The sequence below is a fragment of the Lactuca serriola genome, chromosome 4 (genome assembly GCF_051521515.1).
Source record: "Lactuca serriola cultivar US96UC23 chromosome 4, Lser_US96UC23_V15, whole genome shotgun sequence".
NCBI classification, from domain to species: domain Eukaryota; kingdom Viridiplantae; phylum Streptophyta; class Magnoliopsida; order Asterales; family Asteraceae; genus Lactuca; species Lactuca serriola.
Genome location: NC_136411.1, coordinates 128,841,408 through 128,866,643, shown reverse-complemented (window position 1 = coordinate 128,866,643; position 25,236 = coordinate 128,841,408). Strand labels below are relative to the sequence as shown.

At 31.2% G+C, this 25,236-nt stretch overlaps 2 protein-coding genes across 2 annotated transcripts; both read left to right on the top strand.

Annotated features, from left to right (window-relative positions):
• Window positions 1-450: 450 nt before the first annotated feature.
• LOC145098800 (uncharacterized) lies at window positions 451-1,808 on the top strand. The gene is made up of 3 exons (XM_079036403.1): window positions 451-784; window positions 1,065-1,225; window positions 1,326-1,808. The coding sequence occupies exons 1-3, from the start codon at window positions 451-453 to the stop codon at window positions 1,806-1,808; spliced, it is 978 nt and encodes a 325-aa protein (XP_078892529.1).
• A 33-nt stretch (window positions 1,809-1,841) lies between these two features.
• LOC145098799 (uncharacterized) lies at window positions 1,842-2,705 on the top strand. The gene is made up of 2 exons (XM_079036402.1): window positions 1,842-2,007; window positions 2,260-2,705. The coding sequence occupies exons 1-2, from the start codon at window positions 1,842-1,844 to the stop codon at window positions 2,703-2,705; spliced, it is 612 nt and encodes a 203-aa protein (XP_078892528.1).
• The last annotated feature ends 22,531 nt before the right edge of the window (window positions 2,706-25,236 follow it).

Here is a 25,236-nt window from a genome sequence, read left to right as displayed (position 1 = left end):
GAATCTTGTATGTATTGATATGAATGAAGATCCGGATACAAGATTCACACACACAAAACTTCTCTCTAGTTTCTCTATCTAGAACACCTTCAAAATGCACACACTTAAGCTCCTCTAGTGTTCATCAATCTATTCCTCACACCCCTTACCCCTATATATATACATGAGAAACATGGGCCATAAATGGGTTTACGGCCGGGCCGTAAACAGGGTTTACGGCGGTAAATCTGTTTACGACCGTAAACACCCACCTGGCCGTAAACCTGACCGTAAACTCATAAAATATTACAGAAAATTACAATTTCCTAGAAAAGAAAAGTATAAACCATAATATTGACCCAACATTGTGTCTGTTTATCTTCATCTTTGTATCTCTATTTGTGTGTTTTTATCTGTTTGTTTATTAGAGTGTGTTTATCTTCGGTTGCTTCTTCTATGTTCACATCTTGGATGGAGTGCAATCAAGTTTATAAAGAAGCAAAAGATCTTACTTATGTTGAATTTCCAACAAAGTTTGTTTGGAAACCTAAGTTGAATATTTGGAAGCCAAGGGAAAGGGGATATTCGATTGGAAGAATTCATTCAGTGTCGCCTAAATTTGGTGAAGCATATTTCTTTAGAGTTCTTTTAAACAAAGTGAAGGGACCAAAATCGTTTGAAGAAATTCACACAGTTAATGGTGAAATGTGTCCTTCCTTTAGAGATGCATGTTATGCTTTAGGTCTCTTAGATGATGATAAAGAATACATCGAAGCCATTAAGAAAGCTAGTCAATCAGGATCCGGTTATTATATACGCTTCTTATTTGCTACGATGCTATTATCTAACAGCTTGTCTAGACCGGATGTTGTGTGGGAAAATACATGAGAATACTTGTCAGATGGAATTCTTTACACTCAACAAAAGAGATTAAAATCTCCAGGTATTATATTATTTTCTATCTGTTTTAGAAAATATTATATTATAATACAAACAAATGTATTTTTCAATGTATAATATTATATTATAATACAAACAAACGTATTTTTAAATTTATATTATTTTTTATACAACTCTTCTTTCAGGTTTATCACTTAATGAAGATCAAATTAAGAACCTGTCTTTGTTTGAGATTGAACAAATTTTACTTCGTAACAATTCAAGTCTCAAAGATTATACAAGGACGCCTTTTCCTGATGTTGATTATGTATCTTCTTCAAACAATCGTCTTATCACCGAGGAGCTAGTATGACATATCAGATTTAAATATTGAGTTTGATCAGCTTTCCATTGCATTAACACATGAGCAACGAAGCATTTTTGATGATATCATGACTGCAATTTAGAATAATAAAGGAGGTGTTTTCTTTGTCTACAGTTATGGTGAAACAGGTAAAACCTATCTTTGGAAGACATTATCTGTTGCGGTTAGATGTAATGCTCAAATTGTTTTTAATCTTGCATCAAGTGGGATTGCTTCTTTATTATTAATCGGCGGCATGACAACACACTCCCGGTTTATAATTCCTTTGGTTCTTACTGAGGTTTCTGTTTGTTCCATATCACTGGATAGTGAACTCGCCAGTTTATTGCATAAAACCTCATTGATCATATGGGATGAAGAACCCATGATTCATAAGCATGCGTTTGAAGCTTTAGATCGAACTTTGAAAGATATATTGAAGCGTCATAATCCTAGAAACTCAAATTTGCCATTTGGAGGCAAAGTCATTGTTTTTCGAGGAGATTTTAGACAAATTCTTCCTGTTATCCCAGGTAGTAGTAGACAAGACATTGTTAATGCTTCTTTAAGTTCATCGTATTTATGACAACAATGCAAAGTCCATCAACTTACCAAAAACATGAGGTTAACTGTCGGAAGCGATACATTTGCTATTCAGCAAACATTGGATTTTGCAAAATGGCTCTTGGATATAGGAGAAAGCAAACTCGGTGGTTCTAACGATGGCGAAGCTGTTATTGATATTCCGCAGGATCTTCTCATTAATGATTCGTGTGATCCTATAGGTTCGTTAATTGAGTTTTTATATCCTTCAATTCTTGAAGATTACAACAATCCATGATATTTTCAAGAAAGAGCAATACTTGCTCCAGAAAATGAAGTTGTTGGAAAAATAAATGATCGATTGCTATTATTGTTTCCAGGAGATAAAGTCGAGTATTTAAGCTTAGATAAACTATGTCAATCAGAGTTTCTCCATGATTAGTTTGATGCCAATTTATACTCACCTGATGTTGTAAATGGTCTTAAAGTCTCAGGCCTGCCTAATCATAAGCTAATTTTGAAAGTCGGGGTTCCAGTTATGTTGCTGAGAAACATTGATCAAAAAAATGGTTTATGTAATGGCACTAGACTACAGGTGAATACTTTAGGCAAACATGTTATTGAGGCAGTTATCATATCTGGAAGTAATATTGGAAATCGAACCTTTATTCCAAGAATGTCCTTAACGCCATCCGAAAAAAGAATCTCATTCAAATTCCAAAGAAGACAGTTTCCATTAGCCGTTTATTTTGCAATGACAATCAACAAGAGCCATGGACAGTCTTTATCTAAGGTTGGTTTGTTTCTCAAAGATCCGGTTTTTACACATGGCCAATTATATGTTGCTTTATCTAGAGTTAAAAGTACAGAAGGATTAAAATTGTTAATTTTAGACAGTGTTGTAGAAATCAGCCTTGGCGGCCGATTAATCGGCGATTAATCGCTTGGCGGCCTTAAACCGATTACGATTAGGGTGCTTGGCAGAAATTGGTCAAAATCAGTCAAAGTCGGCCTTGGCGGTCTCGGCGGTCATAGGCGGGAATTTTTTAAAAAATTCAAAAAAATTTAATTTTCAAATATTACACCAAAATTTTAAATTTTCAAAATTTTAAGCTTCCAAATTTTAAAATATTAAACTAAGATTTTTAAATTTTTAAAATTTTAAATTTTCAAATACTTATTTTTTTAGGGAATATTAATTTTTTAAATAATTTTATTAATAATTAAGGGTCCCCGATTAATCTCCGATTAATCCCCGCCTAGTCCAATTAATCGTTTATCGCCAGTCGACCGTCAAGCGATTTTTACAACCTTGATTTTAGATAAGGATGGTAGACCTACAAATAAAACTTTTAATGTTGTCTATAAAGAAGTTTTTAGAAATCTGTAAGTAGTTTGTAGAATATTATTTCTTATAACGTCTTTTTTATTATTTTTAATAAAACTTTATTGTTAATTTTTAGTTGTAATTTCGTATTTTTTATATTTTTTTTATTTCAAAAACTTAATTTTCTTATTTTCCATATATCAATTATAATTTACTTCAATTGCCGTGCTTGTTTTATTTTTATAATTAATTTAACATTTCATTATACAATATCATTTTTTATTAATTAAAAAAAGAAATGACTAATATATTGAAAAATAATTTTACATATTTATTTGAATCAACAATTATAATTTTACATAAATAAAAACATAAATATCTTAATTAATAATCTATTTAAAATAATTCATTAATAATTATAAGTTTTTACTATAAAAATTCAATTATTTTGCCAAACCGTGGTTTCCACGGGCTATAACCTAGTAGGAAATATGATAAAATGAAAAAAAAAACCACAAAATGTCATGTGGAAAAAAAATTTAATTGAAATTAACCACAAAATGACATGTGGCCAAATCAATGAATGTATGACATGTGTCAAAAAGATTTTCATTTATTAGAATATATATATATATATATATATATATATATATATATATATATATATATATATATATATATACACACACACTAGGCGAATGCCTGCGCGTTGCGTGCGATATAAAAAATATTTTTTTTAAAAATAACTAAATCATTGTTATTAACAATTAAATAATAATTTCATAAAAAATATAAAAAATGATTTTTAGTATTGTTATTATGTTGAATTATAATATAAGAGATAAGGTTGGAACTTGAAGTTGTTTTGCATATACAAAGTTATATGAATAAAATAGAAAAAAAATTAATTTTTAAAAATAAATAAATCGTTATTGTTATCTATTAAATAATAATTTCATATTAAATTAAGACGTTTATCATTATGTATAAAATACGATAACAACGACATATTTTTATCTATCTTAAATTTTATCATTATGTACAACATATGATAATAGAGACAACTTTTTATCTTAAATAGTAAAAAAATATTTTTTTATCATAAATATTACCATAATTATGTAGAACATATGATAATAGTGACGTCTTTTATAAGGTTAAAACTTTAAATTGTATTACATACAGGGTTGTAAAACTTGGCTAACACAACCAAATACTCGGCATGTTACTTAAACTCGACCTCCAATGGAAGTGAGTTTGCCTAACTTAGCCAGAAGACATTCAGATCCTTATTAAACTCGACCCAAATCTAAAAGATACGATCCAAAAATCATTTTCGAAATTCTAAAATTTAATTGGTCACTTGTCGACAAAGACAATCTCACCAAAGAATACACTCAACGTCCTACAAAGTTAGATGCAAGGAAGATCTCATGCCTTAGTCCCTTTAAAATATTTCACAATCTTTCCTATTTATAGAGGATAATACATTCTCTTGTTTACTCTCACGATCAATGTGGGATGAAGACATTTTAATTAAACTCATTTCTTTATTTGCCAATAATTTCATTTTGTTAAATAAAATATTAAATAATAAAAATAAAATGTTATCCAGAAAATTTATTGTTCAATAGTTCTATTTTTCAGTAATCTCATAAGTTGCTATAAAAAATCAAGTTTTTATTGAATAACTTTTTGTTAAATCCTAAAATCATAAATTCAGTTAGGTACTTAATATAGAAAGTTTGTGTATATGTATTTTCATGATTCAAAATGTCATTATAAAATGAATTCATTTATAAAATATAATCGAGTATATATTTTGTGCTTTTGAATCATGATTTTTCAAACAATTACAATTTTATGTTTAGGTAGATTTTTTTATATTTATATAACATTACGTAACTTATAATATTATTATAAATAATTTGAATAATCATTGGAGTTTCAAATGTATGTGGTGGAAGGAAAATGCTTCATTTATCGGTCCAAATTGATCAAACTCGGACTGATTCAGCTTAATATACCAAACCACATAACGTTTTTTTATTGAAACCCGGTTTGTATATATTTTGTGTTTTTGAATCAATTTTATTTTTCAAACAATTATAATTTTATGTTTAGGTAACTTATTTATAATATTATTAGAAACAATTTGAAAAATCATAGGAGTTTCAAATGTATGTGCTGAAAGGAAAATGCTTCCTTTATCGGTCCAAATTAATCAAACTCAGACCGATTCAACTCAATATAACAAACTACATAACGGTTTTTCAACTGAAACTCTGTTTGAACCTAAAAAATCTTGTTCAAAACCATTTTCGGGATTCTAAAACTTAAATGGACAGTTTCCAATAAAGACAATCTCACCAAAGAATACCCTTAACATCCTATAATGGTAGGCATAAGGAAGTTCTCATGGTTTGGTCCCTTTGAAATATTTCACAACCTTTCCTATTTATAGAAGAGGAAACGTTCTCTTGTTTACTCTGACCATCGATATGGGAACACACTTTCTTGTTAGTAAAACATTATTCAACTTATTTAGTAAACCGCAATTTCTCTTGTTTACCCTTTCTTTATTGTTCAATAGTTCCATTTTTCTATAATCTCGTAAGTTGCTATCCAAAAAATTAAGTTCTTATTGAATAACTTTTTGTTCAATTCTAAAATCATAAATTCAGTGAAGTACTTAATATAGAAAGCTTGTTTATATGTATTTTCAAAATTCAAAAGTTCATTATAAAATGAATTCATTTATAAAATATAATCTGCGTATATATTTCGTGCTTTTGATCAAATCGAATTTTCAAACAATTATAATTTTATTTTTAGGTAGATGTTTTTTTATATTTATATAACATTATGTAACTTTTTTAAAATATCATTGGAAACAATTTGAAAAATCATGGGAGTTTCAAATGTATGTAGTGAAAGGAAAATGCTTCTTTTATGGTCCAAATAGATTAAGTTCGGACCGGTTCAACTAAATATACCAAACTACATATTTGTTTTCTAGTGAAACCCGGTTTGTATATATTTCGTGCTTTTGAATCAAAGTGATTTTTCAAACAGTTATAATTTTAGGTTTAGGTAGATGCTTTTTTATATTTATATAAATTATGTAACTTATTTATAATATTATTAGAAATAATTTGAAAAATCATGGGAGTTTCAAATGTTTGTTGTGAAAGGAAAATGATTCCTTTATCGGTCTAAATTGATCTAGCTCCGGTTCAACTCAATATACTCAACTACATAATTGTTTCTCTAACTGAAACATGGTTTACCTTAAAAAATTCAGTTCAAAACCATTTTTGGAATTCTAGAAGTTAACTGGACACTTGCTAATATAGACAATCTTACCAAATAATACCTTCAAAATCTTACAAAGGTAGGCATGAGGAAGCTCTCATGGTTTGGTCCCTTGGAAACATTTCACAACATTACCTATTTATAGAAGAGGAAACATTCTCTTGTTTACTCTCACCATCGACGTGGGATGAAGACATTGTAATAAAACACCATTTCTTATTTATAGAACATTATTTAAATTATTTATAATATTATTGTAAAGAAATTGAAAAGTCATGGGAGTTTCAAATGAATGTGGTGAAAGGAAGTTAAAAAAGGGGGGTTTCAAATGCATGAGATTCAAGAAAAAAATTCTAGCTTTATAAGTATGTATGATATATATATATATATATATATATATATATATATATATATATATATATATAGGCTTAGGTTATTTTGTTTTTACTAACTATTGTGTGCCAGAATGCACAGATCTGGACCACCAGATGGAATAGAATCAAAAGTCATGATCTGAGGGTCTATGATATTACAATAGAGTAACATGTACCATATAATCACACAAATTTCAGCATAAGGGCATTTTAGTCAATTAACCTATATTAAAAAAAGGAAATTTTGGGATTTTTAGAGATAATTAATTCATTTATTTTTAAAAAACTGAATATTTTAAATTAATTCAAATTTAAAAAACCGATTTTATTCTGTCAGAGTGACAGAATGCCAACCATAAACTAATAAATATATTTTCGATTTTATTCTTGCAGAATATATTTCCAATGCATATATGTTTTATAATTAACCTGATTTAAGAATTCTAGATTATTATTCATATACATCCAAGTTAGGTCTATGATTTTATTCTTAATACACATCCGAAATAATATACAAATTCATACATATTCTTATAGAGTCCTTATACATGTTAATATATTTATACATATTCTAACAGAATATCATCAAAAATGAATAAAATTCTTAAAAATAGAATTCTTGAATATACAATTATTGAACAAATACACTTGATCTTCTTTAGTGATCCATATAATCCACTTGATCTTCACGTATATACTTGTTGTTGAACTCGATTCCAAATATTTCTCTTGTATGATCAATATTGAATTCCTTCTTCATGCAATGCTCAAAGAATAAGATACATTGCTTGTTAGTATTACCAGTTAAACAAATATATTTGTTGTTAACAAACATTCTCAAAAGACATTCTAACGGAATACATTCTAATAGAATGCATATCTATAAATAAATTCTAACAGAATGCAAATATACTAGCAACAAATGTTTTATGTAATATTTATATTCTCATGAATGAACATGTATTTGCATTTTGATATAAAAAAGTAAGGGTGAACAAAAACCGCACCGCAACTAAAATTAACCGCATAAACCGCAACCGAAAAACCGCAACCGCAATAAAAACCGATGGTGAGGTTTTCTGTTTTTCAAAAACCGCAAATTTGCGGTGCGGTACGGTTATTAGTTTCTAAAAACTGCAAAAAAACCGCACCGCATATATTATATACAATTTTTTTTATCAATTATTAATTTATTAAATATTAAAAAATAAGACAAGTTTCATGAATGAAAGACGGATAAAATACTAGAAGATAAAAGTGTTGGTTTTTTCTTATGTTTAACTTTATAAAAAAGATGAAATTAGACAATTTTAAGATATTTATTTTTAATTACTATTGATTTGACGTTTTTAAGATATTAGTTGTTCGTGGTTTAAGTTAAATACTTAATTATCTTATACATTATGGTTTTTTTTTTATCATTATTACAAGTAATATATTTGAACTCTTAAAACTATTTGAGCTCTAAATTGTGGTTAAAAACCACACAAAATAACCGCACCAAATCCATGTGGTTAATAACCGCAACATAGAAAAAACATAACCACACCGTAAAAATAACCGCCTAACCGTACCGCAAAAATAACCGTACCATGCGGTTTTGAAAATGGATTAACCGCATTTGCGGTTAATGGTGAGGTTTTGGCTAATAACCGCACCGAACCGCACCGTGCTCACCCCTATAAAAAAGTCCCCAGCTTAACCCTTTTCATGCAAATTCTGGTAAAGGGTAACAACGGTTAAGAATGTGTAAATCTGCAAGTAGCAAAACAAAAGTTTGAACTAAAAAGTCAACATACACAACTATACAATTAGATAAAAAACGAAAATAAATAAGGTAATGGAGAAAACATATATGATTAGGAAAACTACTAGATGGTATTGTGTATTCAACTTGTTGACAATCAACATCTCCAAGTGAATTCCTCTTTATCACCGCATAGAACCATGTTAAAGACATCACATACATACTTCATTACCCCATTCCTTATTTCTAATAGATATTTTCCAAAATAAAATTTGATTTTGTTAGCAATTTAGTACATATATTCTTCTTCTATATGTAAAAATTAATAGTGCATAACGTAACCCTAGATTTTTATTATCACAACTTCACAATCAAATATTTTTCTTAATGTATAATGTGCAGATAATCAATATATGAAAGACATACCACTGCTTTGAAGGACATAATCGTGGATTTGAAGCCATCTTTCCCTCAATTATGTTGTCAGAGGTGGGAGGTGGAAAGGATTTTAAGAAATTTGTGGATTTGAAACGGCCATAAATTAACCCTAATCTACAAATTTGACAGAGAAGATGAACCACTATACTGCAAGTTGTGGTGTTCCGATATAGATGTCGTCTTCTTTTCACCCCTCTATGACTGCATGTTTCTGTCTCGACCCCACTACATCTTCCTCTCTCGACTCCTTTGTATTGGTGCAACCGATTGGAATAACAACGACTCATCAGACAACAATTTAAAGTAAAGGTTGACTGCAATGGTTGGGATCGATGGATGCAGAAAAAAAATCAGGAACAACATCGATCTTCTACTTATACATAAAAGAAAGGGAAGAGGCTTCCTGTAACATTCATAAATTTTACGCCAAATTTAAACTTTTCAATCATAAATAAAAACCAAATAGCATTGTTTACAAAATGTTTTCAAATCATTATCATCAGAGTGTCCCAAAAATCATAACATAAGGATGAGGAGCGGTACGGTCATGCCTTCGCCTTTCCATGATCTCCGGAAGTACCTGAAACAATAAACTAAAAACTGTAAGCCCGAGGGCTTAGTGAGCTACCCCCAAAATACCAATACCACACTGACAATACCATATCAGTAACAATGTATCAATCAATCAACATACATACTGGCCATCGGCCTGACTGGACCGCCCTACAGGGCCTACAGTCTATCTGGATCTATCCCGAGCCTTTGGCATGATTGGTCGGCCACGTGGGCCTACAGTCTCCCCGGACCGCTCATAGGGTGTGTTGGCCTACAACACAAAGCAGGACCGCCTCAACCCAACCAACAAGCAAATACTATGTGCGCATAACTATCATATACTAGCATATATAAACATCAAGCATATCTATCACTGGTCATCAATCATAGAATTCTCCCGTAACTAGAGTACCGACCTAGCATGTCACTAACATACCAATCCCTACGGATCATAAGAGCATATCATACTGTCTACCCTGATTCCGATCTAACAGATCATAACCACATATAGCATACCATAGCAATAACAACTAAAGGGCTGGCCTTGGTGCCGTAGACCCTATCGATATAGTGAGGATAACTCACCTCGCAAATGTCGACTCGGAAGGTAAGCTCCAACTCTCGGATCACTTGACACAGGCTCCACCACTTATAGCACAATATGCTCTTAAATCCTTAACCTTATAAGGTACTCCATAACCCACTAGTCAACCCCTGATCAAAGTCAAAGTCCTCAGTCAAGGTCAACAGTCCATGTTGACATCGACTCGCCGAGTACCCTCGGCTACTCGCTGAGTTCCTTGAAGCCCATTCCAACTCGCGGGTGACTCGTCGAGTTCCTTCGATTCTCGATCAAACTTTAAGGTCACCCATCGAGTTCCCTCCTTGCAACTCGACGGATACACACGCATACATATCTAGGAGAAAACTCATCCGACTCGCCGAGTTGTTCTTCAACTCGTCGAGTCTATAGCAATCATCATCGGACTCGCCAAGTTGTTCATCAAACTCGTCGAGTTCACAGCTATCTTCATGTGAATCGCCGAGTCAACCTAGCGAATCGCCGAGTCCATTCAGACCTATTTTGAGCCATGCAGTGGCTCCAACTCACAGATTCAAGCTTCTAGGGCATGCTTATCACATAAAGTTGCAAACTTTACGTGCATGCATGGCTTTAAATGCTCTAAATGCCAAATCTAAGCTCTTAATGGGGCTTCATGCCCAAGAGGGACCTTAATCACGACCAAAACTAAAACTTTATGCTTCTAGAATCCGAAGAGGGTCCAGATCTGAAGTTACAACTTCAGATCTAGCCCATAGCTCATCATACCAGCTAGATATTCCAAGAAAACCCTAAAACTCAACCAATAGAGGAGATCTATAAGGAAAGTGACGGTTTAGGTACCTCTGGAAGATGATATCTGAGATGGATGTTGATTTCCACACTCTAATTGCTCCAATCTCCTTCTCCTCCAAGTATTCTCCTTCCAAAAAGCCTATTTTCAAGCTTCAACACATACACAAGGCACACACACACACACACGCGAATAAGGGCTCTCAAGGACACTTTAGAACTATAAAGAGGTCCACGGGAGGCTAAGGTCCCTTTAAATAGGGGTACAAACCCCGAGATTTAGGGTTTCATCTGCCAGCTCCTACTCGCTGAGTCCCGATATGGGCTCGTCGAGTAGGTCACTTAACCCGCGATCCCACCCCGCTGCTACTCGACGAGTAGGGAAACCAACTCGTCGAGTAGAGTTTAATCCAAAACATCTTATTTAAAACAATACCTAAGAATCGGGGCATTACACTTCCATCCTTTGATCAAAACCATCTCTGACGATGTACATAGCAACTCGAAGAATTGAGGATAAAGAGGGAACAGAAGATAGAATGGGGAAGCATGAAAGAGGCTACAGATTTTTGAGGTCGATCGTTTGAAGATAAAGAGGGGAGAAAACTAGGTTTTAGAAAGTTAATGAATTACCATAATTAAATATTCAAAGATTACTATAATACCCTTACATTATTTATTTAATGATTTATTATTTCCTCAATTCTGATTGGTGCATACATGCACACAATACTTGCTAGAAACATTTGAACCTAGCTCTCTCTCTCTCTCTCTCTCTCTCTCTCTATATATATATATATATATATATATATATATATATATATATATATATATAATCCATAATGTTTTATGAGTCTCTTTTATATATATTCTATGAGATTTTTTTTGTCAATTGTCACATTTTCATTCAATTTGTTAAATATCATTTTGTGATTATTTTAAATTTTTTTTCCACATGTCATTTTATGAGTTTTTCTATTTTATTAAGTTTTACATAGTATTTTAATGTAATAATTGCAATAAACGTAGTAATAAATTAATATTAATTTCACTAATAAACTTACTTTTTAATTTCAAAATTTCCAAAATTAAGGCTCATTAGTTTTTTTTTTTTATTTAGATTATTTGTTTAAATTTAAAATATAAAAAACATTTTCATTATAATAAATCATTATTTTCTTAATTTCTTACAAATTCAAAATTCTCAAATATTTTAACCTTTATATTTAACTTTTTTTTTTAAACTAACACATGTAATACATGGGTCTCACATAGACCTGACAATTTGATACATGACACGATTAATACGACACGAACACGATACGAGTTTCCATGTATGTGTTTTAGAAATTCGTGTTTCGTATTTATTCGTGTCTGACACATATTTTAAATTCGTGTTTCATGTCTTACACGTGTTAAACACGAATTCACCTGTTTAGACATGTATAAGACACGATACAAATTCGCGTTGACACGTGACACGTACAAACACGTATATACATATATATACTTCAGGGTTAAATTTTGTATTTATAATATATTAGGAACCAATTTCGTAAAAGTCAATAAATAGTTTATAGCCCTAGCTTAAAAGGAAAGTCATTAAAAACGTGTTTATACGTGTTTTTCGTGTCATCATTTAACACGGATAAAAGACGTGTATATTCGTGTGTCGTGTCACATGTCACACGAATTTTTTATGTGTCGTGTTTGTGTTTGATACCCCAAACACGTTTTATAATTCGTGTCGTGTTTACCAAATTCGTGTCTGACACGAATACACGACACGTAGATATGGATTGTCAGTTCTAGTCTCACATCTAGTTTATATATATATATATATATATATATATATATATATATATATATATATATATATATATATATATATATATATATATATATATATATATATATATATATATATATATATATATATATATATATATATATATATATATATATATATATATATTAGTTTATAACCCGTGGGAACCACGGTTACAAACTTAATTAAATTTTAATAGTAAAAAGTCAAAATTATTAATCACTTATTTTATAAATTATTAATTAAGAGATTCTTTTAGTTTTATAACATTATAATCATTGATTTAAATAAATATGTCAAATTATATCACTTTATATTTTGTATTCATTTTATTTTAATTTTTATTCTAATGTTATTAATTTAATGCAATTAGAGTGAGAAATTTAAAATTTGAATTCGAAATGGAGAATCAATAGGTTGACAAATGACATGTATTAATTAGGAGACATAATAGAGTGACACATGACAAATGAAAAATAAAATATACATTAATTATGAGGTCTAATATGGTGAAACATGTCAAAAGGAGATTAAAACTATTCTTTTATTAGAATAGGGATATATATATATATATATATATATATATATATATATATATATATATAGTATAACCCGTGGGAACCACGGTTATAAAATTAATCAAACTTTTATAGTAAAAACTCAAAATTATTAATAAGTTATTTTAAATAAATTATTAATTTAAGAGATATTTTTTATTAGTTATGTGAAATTATAATCATTGATTCAAATAAATATATAAAATTAATTTTTAATATATATTAGATATTTTTTATTTGTGAATTAATGAAAACAATAATTTAAAATTTAAAATTTAAAATAGAATCACATTAATGAGGATGTTTAATAAATTTAAAATGGAAAACTAATAGATTTACAAGTGGCAACATATTAATTAAAATGTCTAATATGGTGACACATGGCGAAAGAGCTACTCTTATATATATATATATATATATATATATATATATATATATATATATATATATATATATTGTTATTCTAATAAAAGAATAGTTTTAATCTACATTTGACATGCGTCAGTCTAATACGACTTCTTATTAATATTGTGTCACATGTCAAAGAGATATTCAAAATTCAGATTTACTTTTTCTAATTATATGTTATGCTTGAAGTTATAATAACTTTAAAATTTTGGTATATCTCTTAATTAATGATTTATTTAAAATAATTGTCAAATTTAATTTTTGAATTTTTACTATGAAAATAAATGACCATGTCTTTTTCTCTTTTTATCTAAAAAACTTTCGTATATAATTAACGACGGGTAAAAAGTTCTTTGGGTAGATATATAAAAATGGACCATAACCTCACGAAATTGTAATTATACTTCATCTACACACGATAAAAAAAAATATTAGCTTATAGAAAGCATACGACACTTTTAGTAGATTTTTATATATTTTAAATGGATTTTGTAGTTAAACACAACTATGTCGCTTGTTTAGCTACATTGTAACAATTGTGTATATGATATGGCTTTGATGTCATTTTGTTAATATCAAAATGCATCATCTTATATAACTATTAAATAGATATATGTACATGTTGTAGTGAACTAAATACCAACGGATATAATAGGGTAATATATTTTTCAATTTGTATGCATTTAGTCATTGAGTTTTTTTTTTCGTCCACATTTACCCCTTCAACTTGTTAAATTGTACACATTTAGTCTTTATGACTGATTGCTCCTGGTTAGCCGAGAAAATGTCATAATAGGGTAATATATTTCTTATTTTGTACACATTTAGTCTTTAATATTTTTTTTGTTTCAAAACAAGTCATTTTTGTTTTTGTACTCATGCAGTACTTATAAATGATTTTTTTTAAAAGTTTTTCATACGACATCTTACATGGGACAATCATTTGTGAGCTACTGAGGTGTTTGGGTTGTTGATGTTTATGTCCATCACGATCTCGACTGTTTGGTTGCATAGGTCTTGTGGTTTGGCTTAGGTCTTGTGTTCTGAACGTCGTAGCTTCTTCATACGATATCAAATTTTAACGATCTTTATATCCACGTGTTTATTTTTTTAGTCTACTACAACTTTTATTATGATTACTTCCGTTAAAATATAATATATTTTTACTCTCGATTTTATTAAAAAAAAGACATTCATACATGCATTCATAAAAAAACGTATAGATATAAACATCGTAAGTAAAAATATATTACTTTTTAGCAGGAGTAATCTAAACGAAAGTTATAGTAGACTAAAATACGAACGCATGGATATAAAGATCGTCAAAATCTAAGATCGTATGAAAAAGTTATGATGTTCATAACACACGACCTAAGCAACCAAGTAGTCGAGATTGCGATGGATATAAGCATCAAAAATCCCAAACACATCATTAATGATTGTTCCACTTAAGATATCATGAGAGAAACCTAAAAAAGTCATTCATAAGTACTGAATGAGTACAAAAACAAAAATGACTTATTTTGCAATAAAAACAAATGTTAAGGACTAAATGTGTACAAAAATATTATTGATTAAATGTGTACAAAGTGAAAAAATATATTACCCTATTAAGTCATTTTTACCGGCTAACCTGAAATAGCCGGTCATAAGGACTAAATGTACATAGTTTAACAAGTTGAAAAGTAAATGTGGACGAAAAAAAATTCGGTGACGAAATATGTACAAATCAAAAAATATATTACTCTTCTAAGTCTTTATCCCTTATAAAAATGATGTTAATATCTTAAATATCAGCCGATATTGTCTATTAAGTTTAAGTGCATGATATTTTTTTATTATTTTTGTTAATTTGAAATATATTATCATTTTGTTTTAAATATTTAAATAAGAAAAAAAGTTATTAATTTGGTTCACCTAAATCCTCGAGTCAAGACAATTTTCAAACATCAACTAAGATTTAAATTGACTTTAGTCGCTCGATGAGCAGTCTTATACAACATATATCATTTTGGAATTATATCATTAGCTACCCGTTAATTGTATATTTAAAGTTTTTAGATTTTTAATGACAATGACTTTATTCACCATATAGCTTTATTTGTATGTAAAAAGTTCAACATGTTCTTTAACTAATAACACAATTTAAATATAAATATTAAAAATAGCACTTATATATATATATATATATATATATATATATATATATATATATATATATATATATATATATAATTGTAATCACGTATACGTGTAAATCACGGGTAGAGGCCGTTAAAATTTTTAGTTTTGACTGATTTTATATTATAATTTATTTTAAGTTATTATATAATTAATTTTGTAACAAATAAGTTTAAAAAATATATGTTAAAAATAATGACAACACATTAGTTATTTTTAATCAAACTTATATTTATGTTTATATCTATATCATTTGTGGTTAAATATAATAATTTATGTTTTACCTTAATAATTTAGAACTTTTTTGTTTATTAACTTCCACACTTAATGTAAAAAAAAAAGTTAACTATATAATGCTCTTTTTTTGTTTATGTTTGTTAAGTCCTAGTAGATACATGTATAAACAACTTAAATATGATTAGGACAATATTAAAAAAAATTAAGACAATATTAAATCAACATTATATTTAATTTTTAGTAGTAAATAAAAACTCTAATGATATGTATTAATTTAGAAGGAAGTTGAATATTTTGATGGTTTCAAATCAATATAATAAAATATAAATGATTTATCTTTAACCATATTAAAAGTTGAAAAAATAATTTCCTTTATAATATATATATTATAATCTACTTTAAATTATTATATAATTAATTTTGTAACAAATAAGTACAAAAAATTATATGTTATAGATAATGACAACACATTAATTGTTTTTAATCATTTATATTTATATTTATATCTATATCATTTGTGGTTAAAGTTAAATAATTTATATAATACCATATTGACTTAGAACTTTTTTGTTTATTAACTTCCATTCTTAATATATATATATATATATATATATATATATATATATATATATATATATATATATATATATATAGAGAGAGAGAGAGAGAGAGAGAGAAAGAGAGAGAGAGGCTTAAATGTTTCTAGCAACTATTCTGTTCCTAAATGCAGTAATCATAAATTAGCAATTAATTAAATAATTAATTAAATCAAAAAGGGTATTTCCGGTTTTTTGCACCTTGCAATTAATGTGATCATTTAATTAAATCTCTTCAATTAAGGAAAGAAAATAAATAAGTTTTATAAACCCTAATGACAGCTTCCTCCAAATGGTAGATACCTCTTTTCCATCTTCAATTTCTTCACACGTCCAGAACACCATCAATCCACCAGATCGTTGATTTTGTTTGTACCACCACGATCAGACATAGCCATCGGTAACACCATCCTCCTTCCTCATTCGAATTATGGTCTTTCCCCATCAGTGAGATTTTTGTTTTCCAATTTGAAATCGATTTTCACATAATCGATTTTTGTAATCGAAATCTATTTTCTTCTCTCGTAAGTTTTTTGTCAGATCAAAATCCAATTATGTCATAAATGGAGTCTCGATTTTAAGGCAGGGAATCTCAAGTTACCGAGAGAAAGAAAGAATGAGTATTCGGGAGGGAAGAATATCAATTTTTGTTGTTACTTTTTTGCTTCTGAAACTTTCAGAAACAAGTAAGCTTCCTTATTTATTCTTCTCTTATCATTGATTGGTTTGATTTCTTTGAAAAAGAGAAAGATGTTTTCTTGGTTTGATGCTTTAAGTGGATGACAATAAAACATGCCTTCCAAGTGTTTGATATAATGTCAAAAAGAGAAGGTTTTGGTGTAAATGAGGTAATTTCGATATGTTGAACTATTTAGGAAGATTCTATCAGAATCTGAGGTAATTTTGATATGTCGAACTATTTTGGATGATAATCGGGGGGGGGGGGGGGGTGGGGTGTTCTTTATCGTTTTTATAATTGATGAAAAGGGTTAACCTGACATTCTGTCAGAATTTGCATGAAAAGGGTTAAGTTGGGGATTATTTTTCATATCAGAATGAAAACACATGTTCATTCTATAAGAATATAAATATTACATAAAACATCTCTTTCAAAAGAAAAATATTACATAAAACATGTGTTGCTAGTAATTCTGACATAATACATTTATACATGCTTTAGATTATTTATGCATATAGAAGAAAAGTCTATGATTTAAGTGCATTCTGTAATGTATTATGTTAGAATTTATTTATACAAATACATTATGTTAGAATGTCTTTTGAGAATGTTTGTTAACAACAAGTATATTTGTTTAACTGGTAATACTAACGAGTAATGTATCTTATTCTTTTAAAATTGCATTGAGAATGAATTTAATATTCATCATACAAGAGAAATATTTTTAATTGAGTTCAAATACAAGTATATATGTGAAGATCAAGTGGATTATATGGACCACTGAAGAAGATCAAGTGTATTTGTTCAATAATTGTATATTCAAGAATGCTATTTTTTTATGAATTTTATTCGTTTTTTATGATATTATGTTAGAATATGTATGACTATATTAAAATGTATAAGGCAAGAATATGTATGGATTTGTATTTATTTTCGGATGTATATTAAGAATAAAATCATAAACCCCCATTCCAACTTGGATGTATATGAATAACATGTAGAATTCTTAACTAAGGTTAACTATAAAAAATATCTACATTGGAAATATATTATGTAAGAATAAAATTGAAAATATCTTTAATAGTTTATGGTTGGAAATTTGTCATTCTGACAGAATAAAATCGGATTTTTAAATTTGAATTAATTTAATATATTCAGATTTTTAAAAACAAAGGAATTAATTATCCCTAAAAATCTAAAAATTTACTTTTTTAATATAAGTTAATTGACTAAAATGCCCTTATGCTGAAATTTGTGTGATTAGATGGTACATGTTACTCTATTATAATATCATAGACCCTCAGATTATAACCTTTGATTCTATTCCATCTGGTGGTCTAGATCTGTGCATTCTGGCACACAATAGTTAATAAAAACAAAATAACCTATATATATATATATATATATATATATATATATATATATATATATATATATATATATATATATATATATATATATATATATATATAACGCTCTTTTTTGCTTATGTTTATTAAGTCCTAATAGGTACATGTACAAATAACTTAAATATGATTAGGACAATATTAAATCAACATTATATTTAATTTTTAGTAGTAAATGAAAACTCTAATGATGTGTATTAATTTAGAAGGAGTTTGAGTAGTTTAGTGGGTAATGTAGTAAATGATAAATGATTTATCTTTAATTATATTAAAAGTTGAAAAAATGATCTCCTTTATAATATTTATATAGATGTATTGGTTTTCTCAAAAAAAAAGTTAATAAGGTCCTTGGTTTTTTGAAAAGTCCTTTTCGAAATTGCGTTTTGGCAAGGAGGAAATGAAGGTTTCAAGAAGGTACAAAAACCTGATTTTTGGAAAAGTCATAAGTCGTTTCTTAGTCATTTTACATACAAAACCTAGCCAAACATTTTTAACTTATTGAATTTTCCAACTACAAAAGTTAAGCCAAACATCTTGTATAAACTTATTTTTAAAAAGTTATAAGTCAATAAATCTTTTTTGCAAAAGTTATTTTTAAAGTTTAAAAAGCAATCCTAAACACCCGAGGAAGAAAAAGGAGAAAGTGAATAAAATGATAGAAATAAAATGGGATAATGTCTATAAAATATTAGGTTTTGTTTTAAAATGTCTTTTTATGTTTTTTTGGTGTTTTTTGAGCTTTAGTTTCGCTTTACTGATTAAATTAGTCACTTTTCTTATCATAAGCAGTTTCGTTGTCATGTGAGTTTTTTCATCCAATTAGACAAAGGTAAACCGGAGACACACCAGATAAATGAAGACACGTTATGCTAGTAGTTTTTGATGCGGATGGATATTATAGATTTCTTGGTTCCCAAGGTTAGTCGCCCCCTCCCTATATAAACCCCCAAATTGAATAAACAAGTGACATTGTTACATAAATCAAAAAAAGGATTTGGGTGATTTATCATTTAAAGCTCCTGTATCACTGATTACATCCAACACAAGTTTCTTCGATAACAGGTTTAACTTCAATATTTGATTCCAATGTTGTGTGATTGCGAAAAACAGAAGCCCAAGGAGAAATTACGCAAGCGAAACTAAAGATTAAAAGCGATCTCAAGTCTACAAGGAATGAGTTTAAGGATGAAATTCATGCTCTTAATCAAAAGATTTGATACAAAAGTTTTTTTTCTTGTTTCTTTGGTAGGGATAATCGTGAGCCTGAAAATTTTGTTGTAAACTTATAACACTAGTGTAGTGTTCTCTTTTGTGTTATGCATTGGGGTCTAATTATGGTGAGATTAGTGCAGTTTGTAACATCCTATTTTTGAGGCTAGAAGTTTTGAGATTTTTGGTAAAAATAAAATAGATTTTTTGTTCTTTAAAATTGAAATAAAATAAATTGAAATGGAGAAAATAAATAAAGTAAATTATTTGGAATAATAACCATAATAAACCTTATTACTAAATCATAAATAAATTTTGATAGAGTTTGAGCATCAAATGAAAACTTGTGTTTGACTTAAGAAGTTGACCATCTAGATTATTAGGACCATGATTGAATAAATTATGTTGGAAAATGACTAAAATGAGTTATTGGCCAAGTTAAGTACCATATTTGGAAAGAAAATAAACGAGGGAGCAATAGTGTCAATTGTAGAAACTTATACTTGACCCGAGAGTTTGACCAAATAAACATATATGACCAATTTTATACAAGTTAAGATAAATAAGGACCATGTGTGGGCTAATATGATAATTAGGTGAGCTTAGGGACCATTTTCGAAAAGATTTTTGGAAGAAGGGCCTAAAATGTCAACTTTGCCAAATCAAGCGGACCGCGTCGTGGTTCATTTTTTGTCGTGTCGTGGTTTCGGCATTGGCAAAATATGTCGGCATTTTTTTGCCCTTTTCCTCATCCACTTCTTCCCTTTCTTTCTCCACTCGATTCCAGCTCCCTTCCACCTCCATAATCGGACTTTCTCCACAATATCCAAGGTATATTGATGCTTGGAACTGTTACATAAAGTCTTTAATGCCCTCAATCCAATAATCATCTAAAGCCTAATAATGGCCCAATTTTCCAAATTGGGCCCAAACCCTTACATAGACCTTACCCTAAAGCCTATTAACCTTTCCTAATCCAAACACATATTCTCAGCTGGTCCAAAAAAACCCCAAGCAATACAAGCCCACACGATAGCCCAAACTCGTAAAGCATTTAATGCCCTTGATCCAGTAATCATCTAAAGCCCAATAATGGAAAATTGGGCCCAAACCCTTACGTAGACCTTACCCTAAAGCCTATTAACCTTTCCTAATCCAAACACATATTCTCAGCTGGTCCAATAAAACCCTAAGCAATACAAGCCTACAAGATAGCCCAAACCCGTAATGACACCACAAGGCCCAATAAGGCCCAAATCCAAAATATCCAATGGTCAACTCTGGTCAAGTGAAAAGGTCAAAGTCAAGGTCAACAGTCAATGTTGACCCAACACACTGTGTTACCTCTTGGACACGATGTGTTCTTTCAACATTAGATAATCGGGAAATCCCTAGCCAACACACCATATTGGCCTGCAAACACACCACGTTTACCCAAGATTCAACAACTCAACCATTAAGCACTTAATCCATAGAGGCATGGCCCTAAAACATAGATTTGACCTCCTTGAGAAGGATTATCATGTAAAGTTGCCAACTTTACGTCCATATATGACTAAATGAAACTCTTAAGCTAAAAAGGGAATTCATAGAGGAGTTGAAGCATGCATGACACCATTCTTCACATAAAGCTTGAACCTTTGTGCTCAAGGATACCAAAACAACCCAGATCTGAAACAATAATCCCTTAAACAACCCAACTCATCCAAAGATCCAAAAAGGTGACCAAAATCAAAATAAAACCCCATAAGTGAAGATCTAATCAACAACAAAACAAGGTATGAACTTGATACCTCAAGGAGACTTCAACAAGTGGTGAGATTCTAGATCTCTGGTCTTCCTTCCAAGCTAGGCACCTTCAAATTCCAAGGCTCCTTCAAATGAGTACAAAAATCCACTCAAAACTTCAAGAACACCACCAAGAAAGCTTAATACTCGATTTAGGGTTTTAGATAACAAAGGAGGATGGTAGGGAGGTCGTTCAAGAGAACTTCAGGTCTTTAAATAGGGTGCAACACCCTAAAAATTAGGGTCTCCTTCCCATCTGCCAACACGCCGTGTTGGTTCATTAAAATCCGCAGCCAAACGCATCTCAACACGTCATGTTGAGGCTTCAACACGCCGTGTCCTAAAGAGAAACTTAAACAAATTGAAATGAACTTCATACCAGATATCAAGTGTTTCAATTCTCCGCCACTTAAATTAGATTTCGTCCTCAAAATCATTCTTTACCATTCCTAGGCATGCAAGACAGCCTGAACAACACAACCACAAATTCAATCACACAACGGCCTTCCCGAGGTTACCGAACCCAACCATAGTAGAACTCTCCAAACCCGAAGAAGATGAATCCATAATCCCATGCAAACAATCAACCCTACCTTACCTAAAACCTGAAATCTTGAATTCTCAAATTGATCTAACTCCCTGACAAACCACATATACTAAATCATTACCATATTAAATCCTTATTGAATACCAGGCTAAACCAAAACACTTCCAATCCTAATTATTTTATGCCTCCATAGGGTACACAATCACTTACCATTAACAACTGCAGAACACTTATACTTGACAAGAGGGTCAGATAATCCTTCGAGTAGAAGATTCATCCCTGCAACGGTTAGACTCAGACGAGAGCTGCACAATAGGGTCAAATCAACCACTCTGAGATTTTTTTAATCCACTGCAAGCGACTTAACATATGCCCTAAATAACAAGCAACCCCATATACAAATCGAAAATCACTGAAACCAATCTGACTCCTTTTGCCGCCTCTAGATGCTTTCCAAAAGCAGTCGGGACCTCCCTGATCCCAATTTGTCTGACAACTACCTGAAACACCGGACCCCTACCCGATTGCTGAGTCAAAAGACGCACATACATAGTCATCCCACACGACTCTCGAGAGAAACCTTATATGGCAATTATTTCCCAAGGCATCTCTCCATCAAATCCAAGGCTAAAAGAATGCTACCTGACCAACTACAATCTCATATCATACTTGGTCTCCAACGACCTACCAATTCCTAATTCCAACATGTTGTGGCCCTCCCACAACCTTGCGAACCGACCCACCCTAGTCTAAACCATCTGAAGAAATCTATGGCTAATCAAGGATTTTCCACACCCTCACCGCTGTACAGAGACAGGTGAATGCTACGGGTCACCCCACAATCTTACAACACTTCCACTTTACCATAGCCACCGCCCATGGTCTTACCGCTAATCTGTCAATCCGAACACCACCAGATTCAAACAAACACTCAACCAAACTTGAATCATGATTGGAACCCCAACCTTCCCCAAAGCCTACTATCTGACACCAAGAAGGTGCAAACCAAATGTTGGGAAGTTTTCCGAACTCCTAACTCACACAATCCTCAATCTAGACGACCACTTGGGCCACGTTCCTCCCCAACGGAGATGCGAAACTCATCCTAGTTTCATACCTGCTTCTGATCTTGAATACCTGAACGATTCTCCCCTACTTTGATTCGACTTAGCTCTTACGACACATAAGATTTGAAGGATTCCTAATCCTTCTTATCCTCTAATGATCGATATGCTGACAACCTACGCTTACCAGTGCTAGTGTTTCATTACCAGCCAAACCCAATGATTGCCCAACCTCTGAAATCCTAAAGAGTACTCTTGAAATCTTAATCGGTCTGATACTCCAATTCACCTTCCATGATACTATACAAAATTCTTGAGTTCCTATGATGGTGACTAGAAACCATAACCCTTACCCTGATTGATGAATCTTCACCCCAAATTCCATTCTCATAGAACCACTGAATTCTAACCGAACACAACCCATGTGAATATACAATTCCCTTGAAACATGCAATGACCAAACAACTTATGCACCTGGCACACTATCTTCCTGTTATCGCTCCTCTCCTAACAACGTTAGTGCTTGAACCCAAAAGTTCTCCCATAGGTAACTGTCGATCTTAACAAAACAAATGATAAAACCACTAAAACCCGACGACACTGGAGAACTAACCCGATGAATCTAACGATAGACCTTCCACCCAATACCCCTGAACTGATCTCGACCAAGAACCAGAATAACAACCGAACACATTGGAACCCGCTTCAAAAGATATAACCCCTAACTGACCCACTAATGATTAATGACATGTAATTGGCATATAACAATTCTTGAAAATATAACCCAAACATAAATACAGAATTAAACCAGAGATAACGCTTACCCACACTGGTGCAGGATTCCAAACAACACAAATACTGATAAGAACCAAAAAGGAAGCAAAAGATAACATACCCGCAATATCACCTGAAGAAACTTTGACTCCCTATTCCTAAAGAAGTACCTGCGATGGAACCTGAGTTGCCCTAATCACCAAGTAGGGGAAATTCTCCAGGATATGACCAAGATGATGGCAACAATGGCACAACTTACCTCCAATGTGCATTCTTGGCGGAGGTGACCCTTTCATCCATACCTACCACACTTAGACCTGTTGTGAACATCCTCATGTGCCCCTTCATCCTTCGTGCGACCACCATGGCCCTTCGGGCCTCTAACACTAGATATGGTAGCGTCCAACTAGTTGGATCGTTAATCCAGACCATGAGTCCGCTTCCTCTTTCCCAGATGCCTATATAAACTAATCTTCCACTCCTAGGTTACCCCAACCATCCCATCAACCGTCTAAACAGTCGAGGTCCGACCCTTGAACATGATGACCAATTTGTCAGTGACACGCCCAATGATGTCAAGTAACTCCTCATGAAGGGCTCGCGAAACCTTTACGAAAATCTAATCATGTGGTCGACTCTCTTGAAGACATGTGCATAACCTATCTCCGATCCCAAATAACAAGAGCTAACAATAGGATCCTCCTTCCTGATGGAGCCTATACGTCCACAAGCCTTGGGCTCCAGATGAGCCCCCAACAGCCCTGCTATGATCTCAGCCCGAAAGCCCCCATGACGATTATCCAATAACACCAAAACCCCATCCTTGACCAAACCAAAGATCATAGGAATATATTTCAGAATTTCGCGGGTAACCTTCGATGAGACAAACTCCTGCATCTGCTCTCGAATCGGCTCAATACCTGCACCTAAGTCGGAACCTAAACCAGAACCAGAACCAGAACCACCTCCTTGAGTGCTCATCTCCAAACTGAAAAACAACATGCCCAAGATCAAAACATACCCAAAAATACTCCTCCCACTATCTTTTTAGATTCTCCAAGACTCTCCCCGATTCAAGTATGGATCT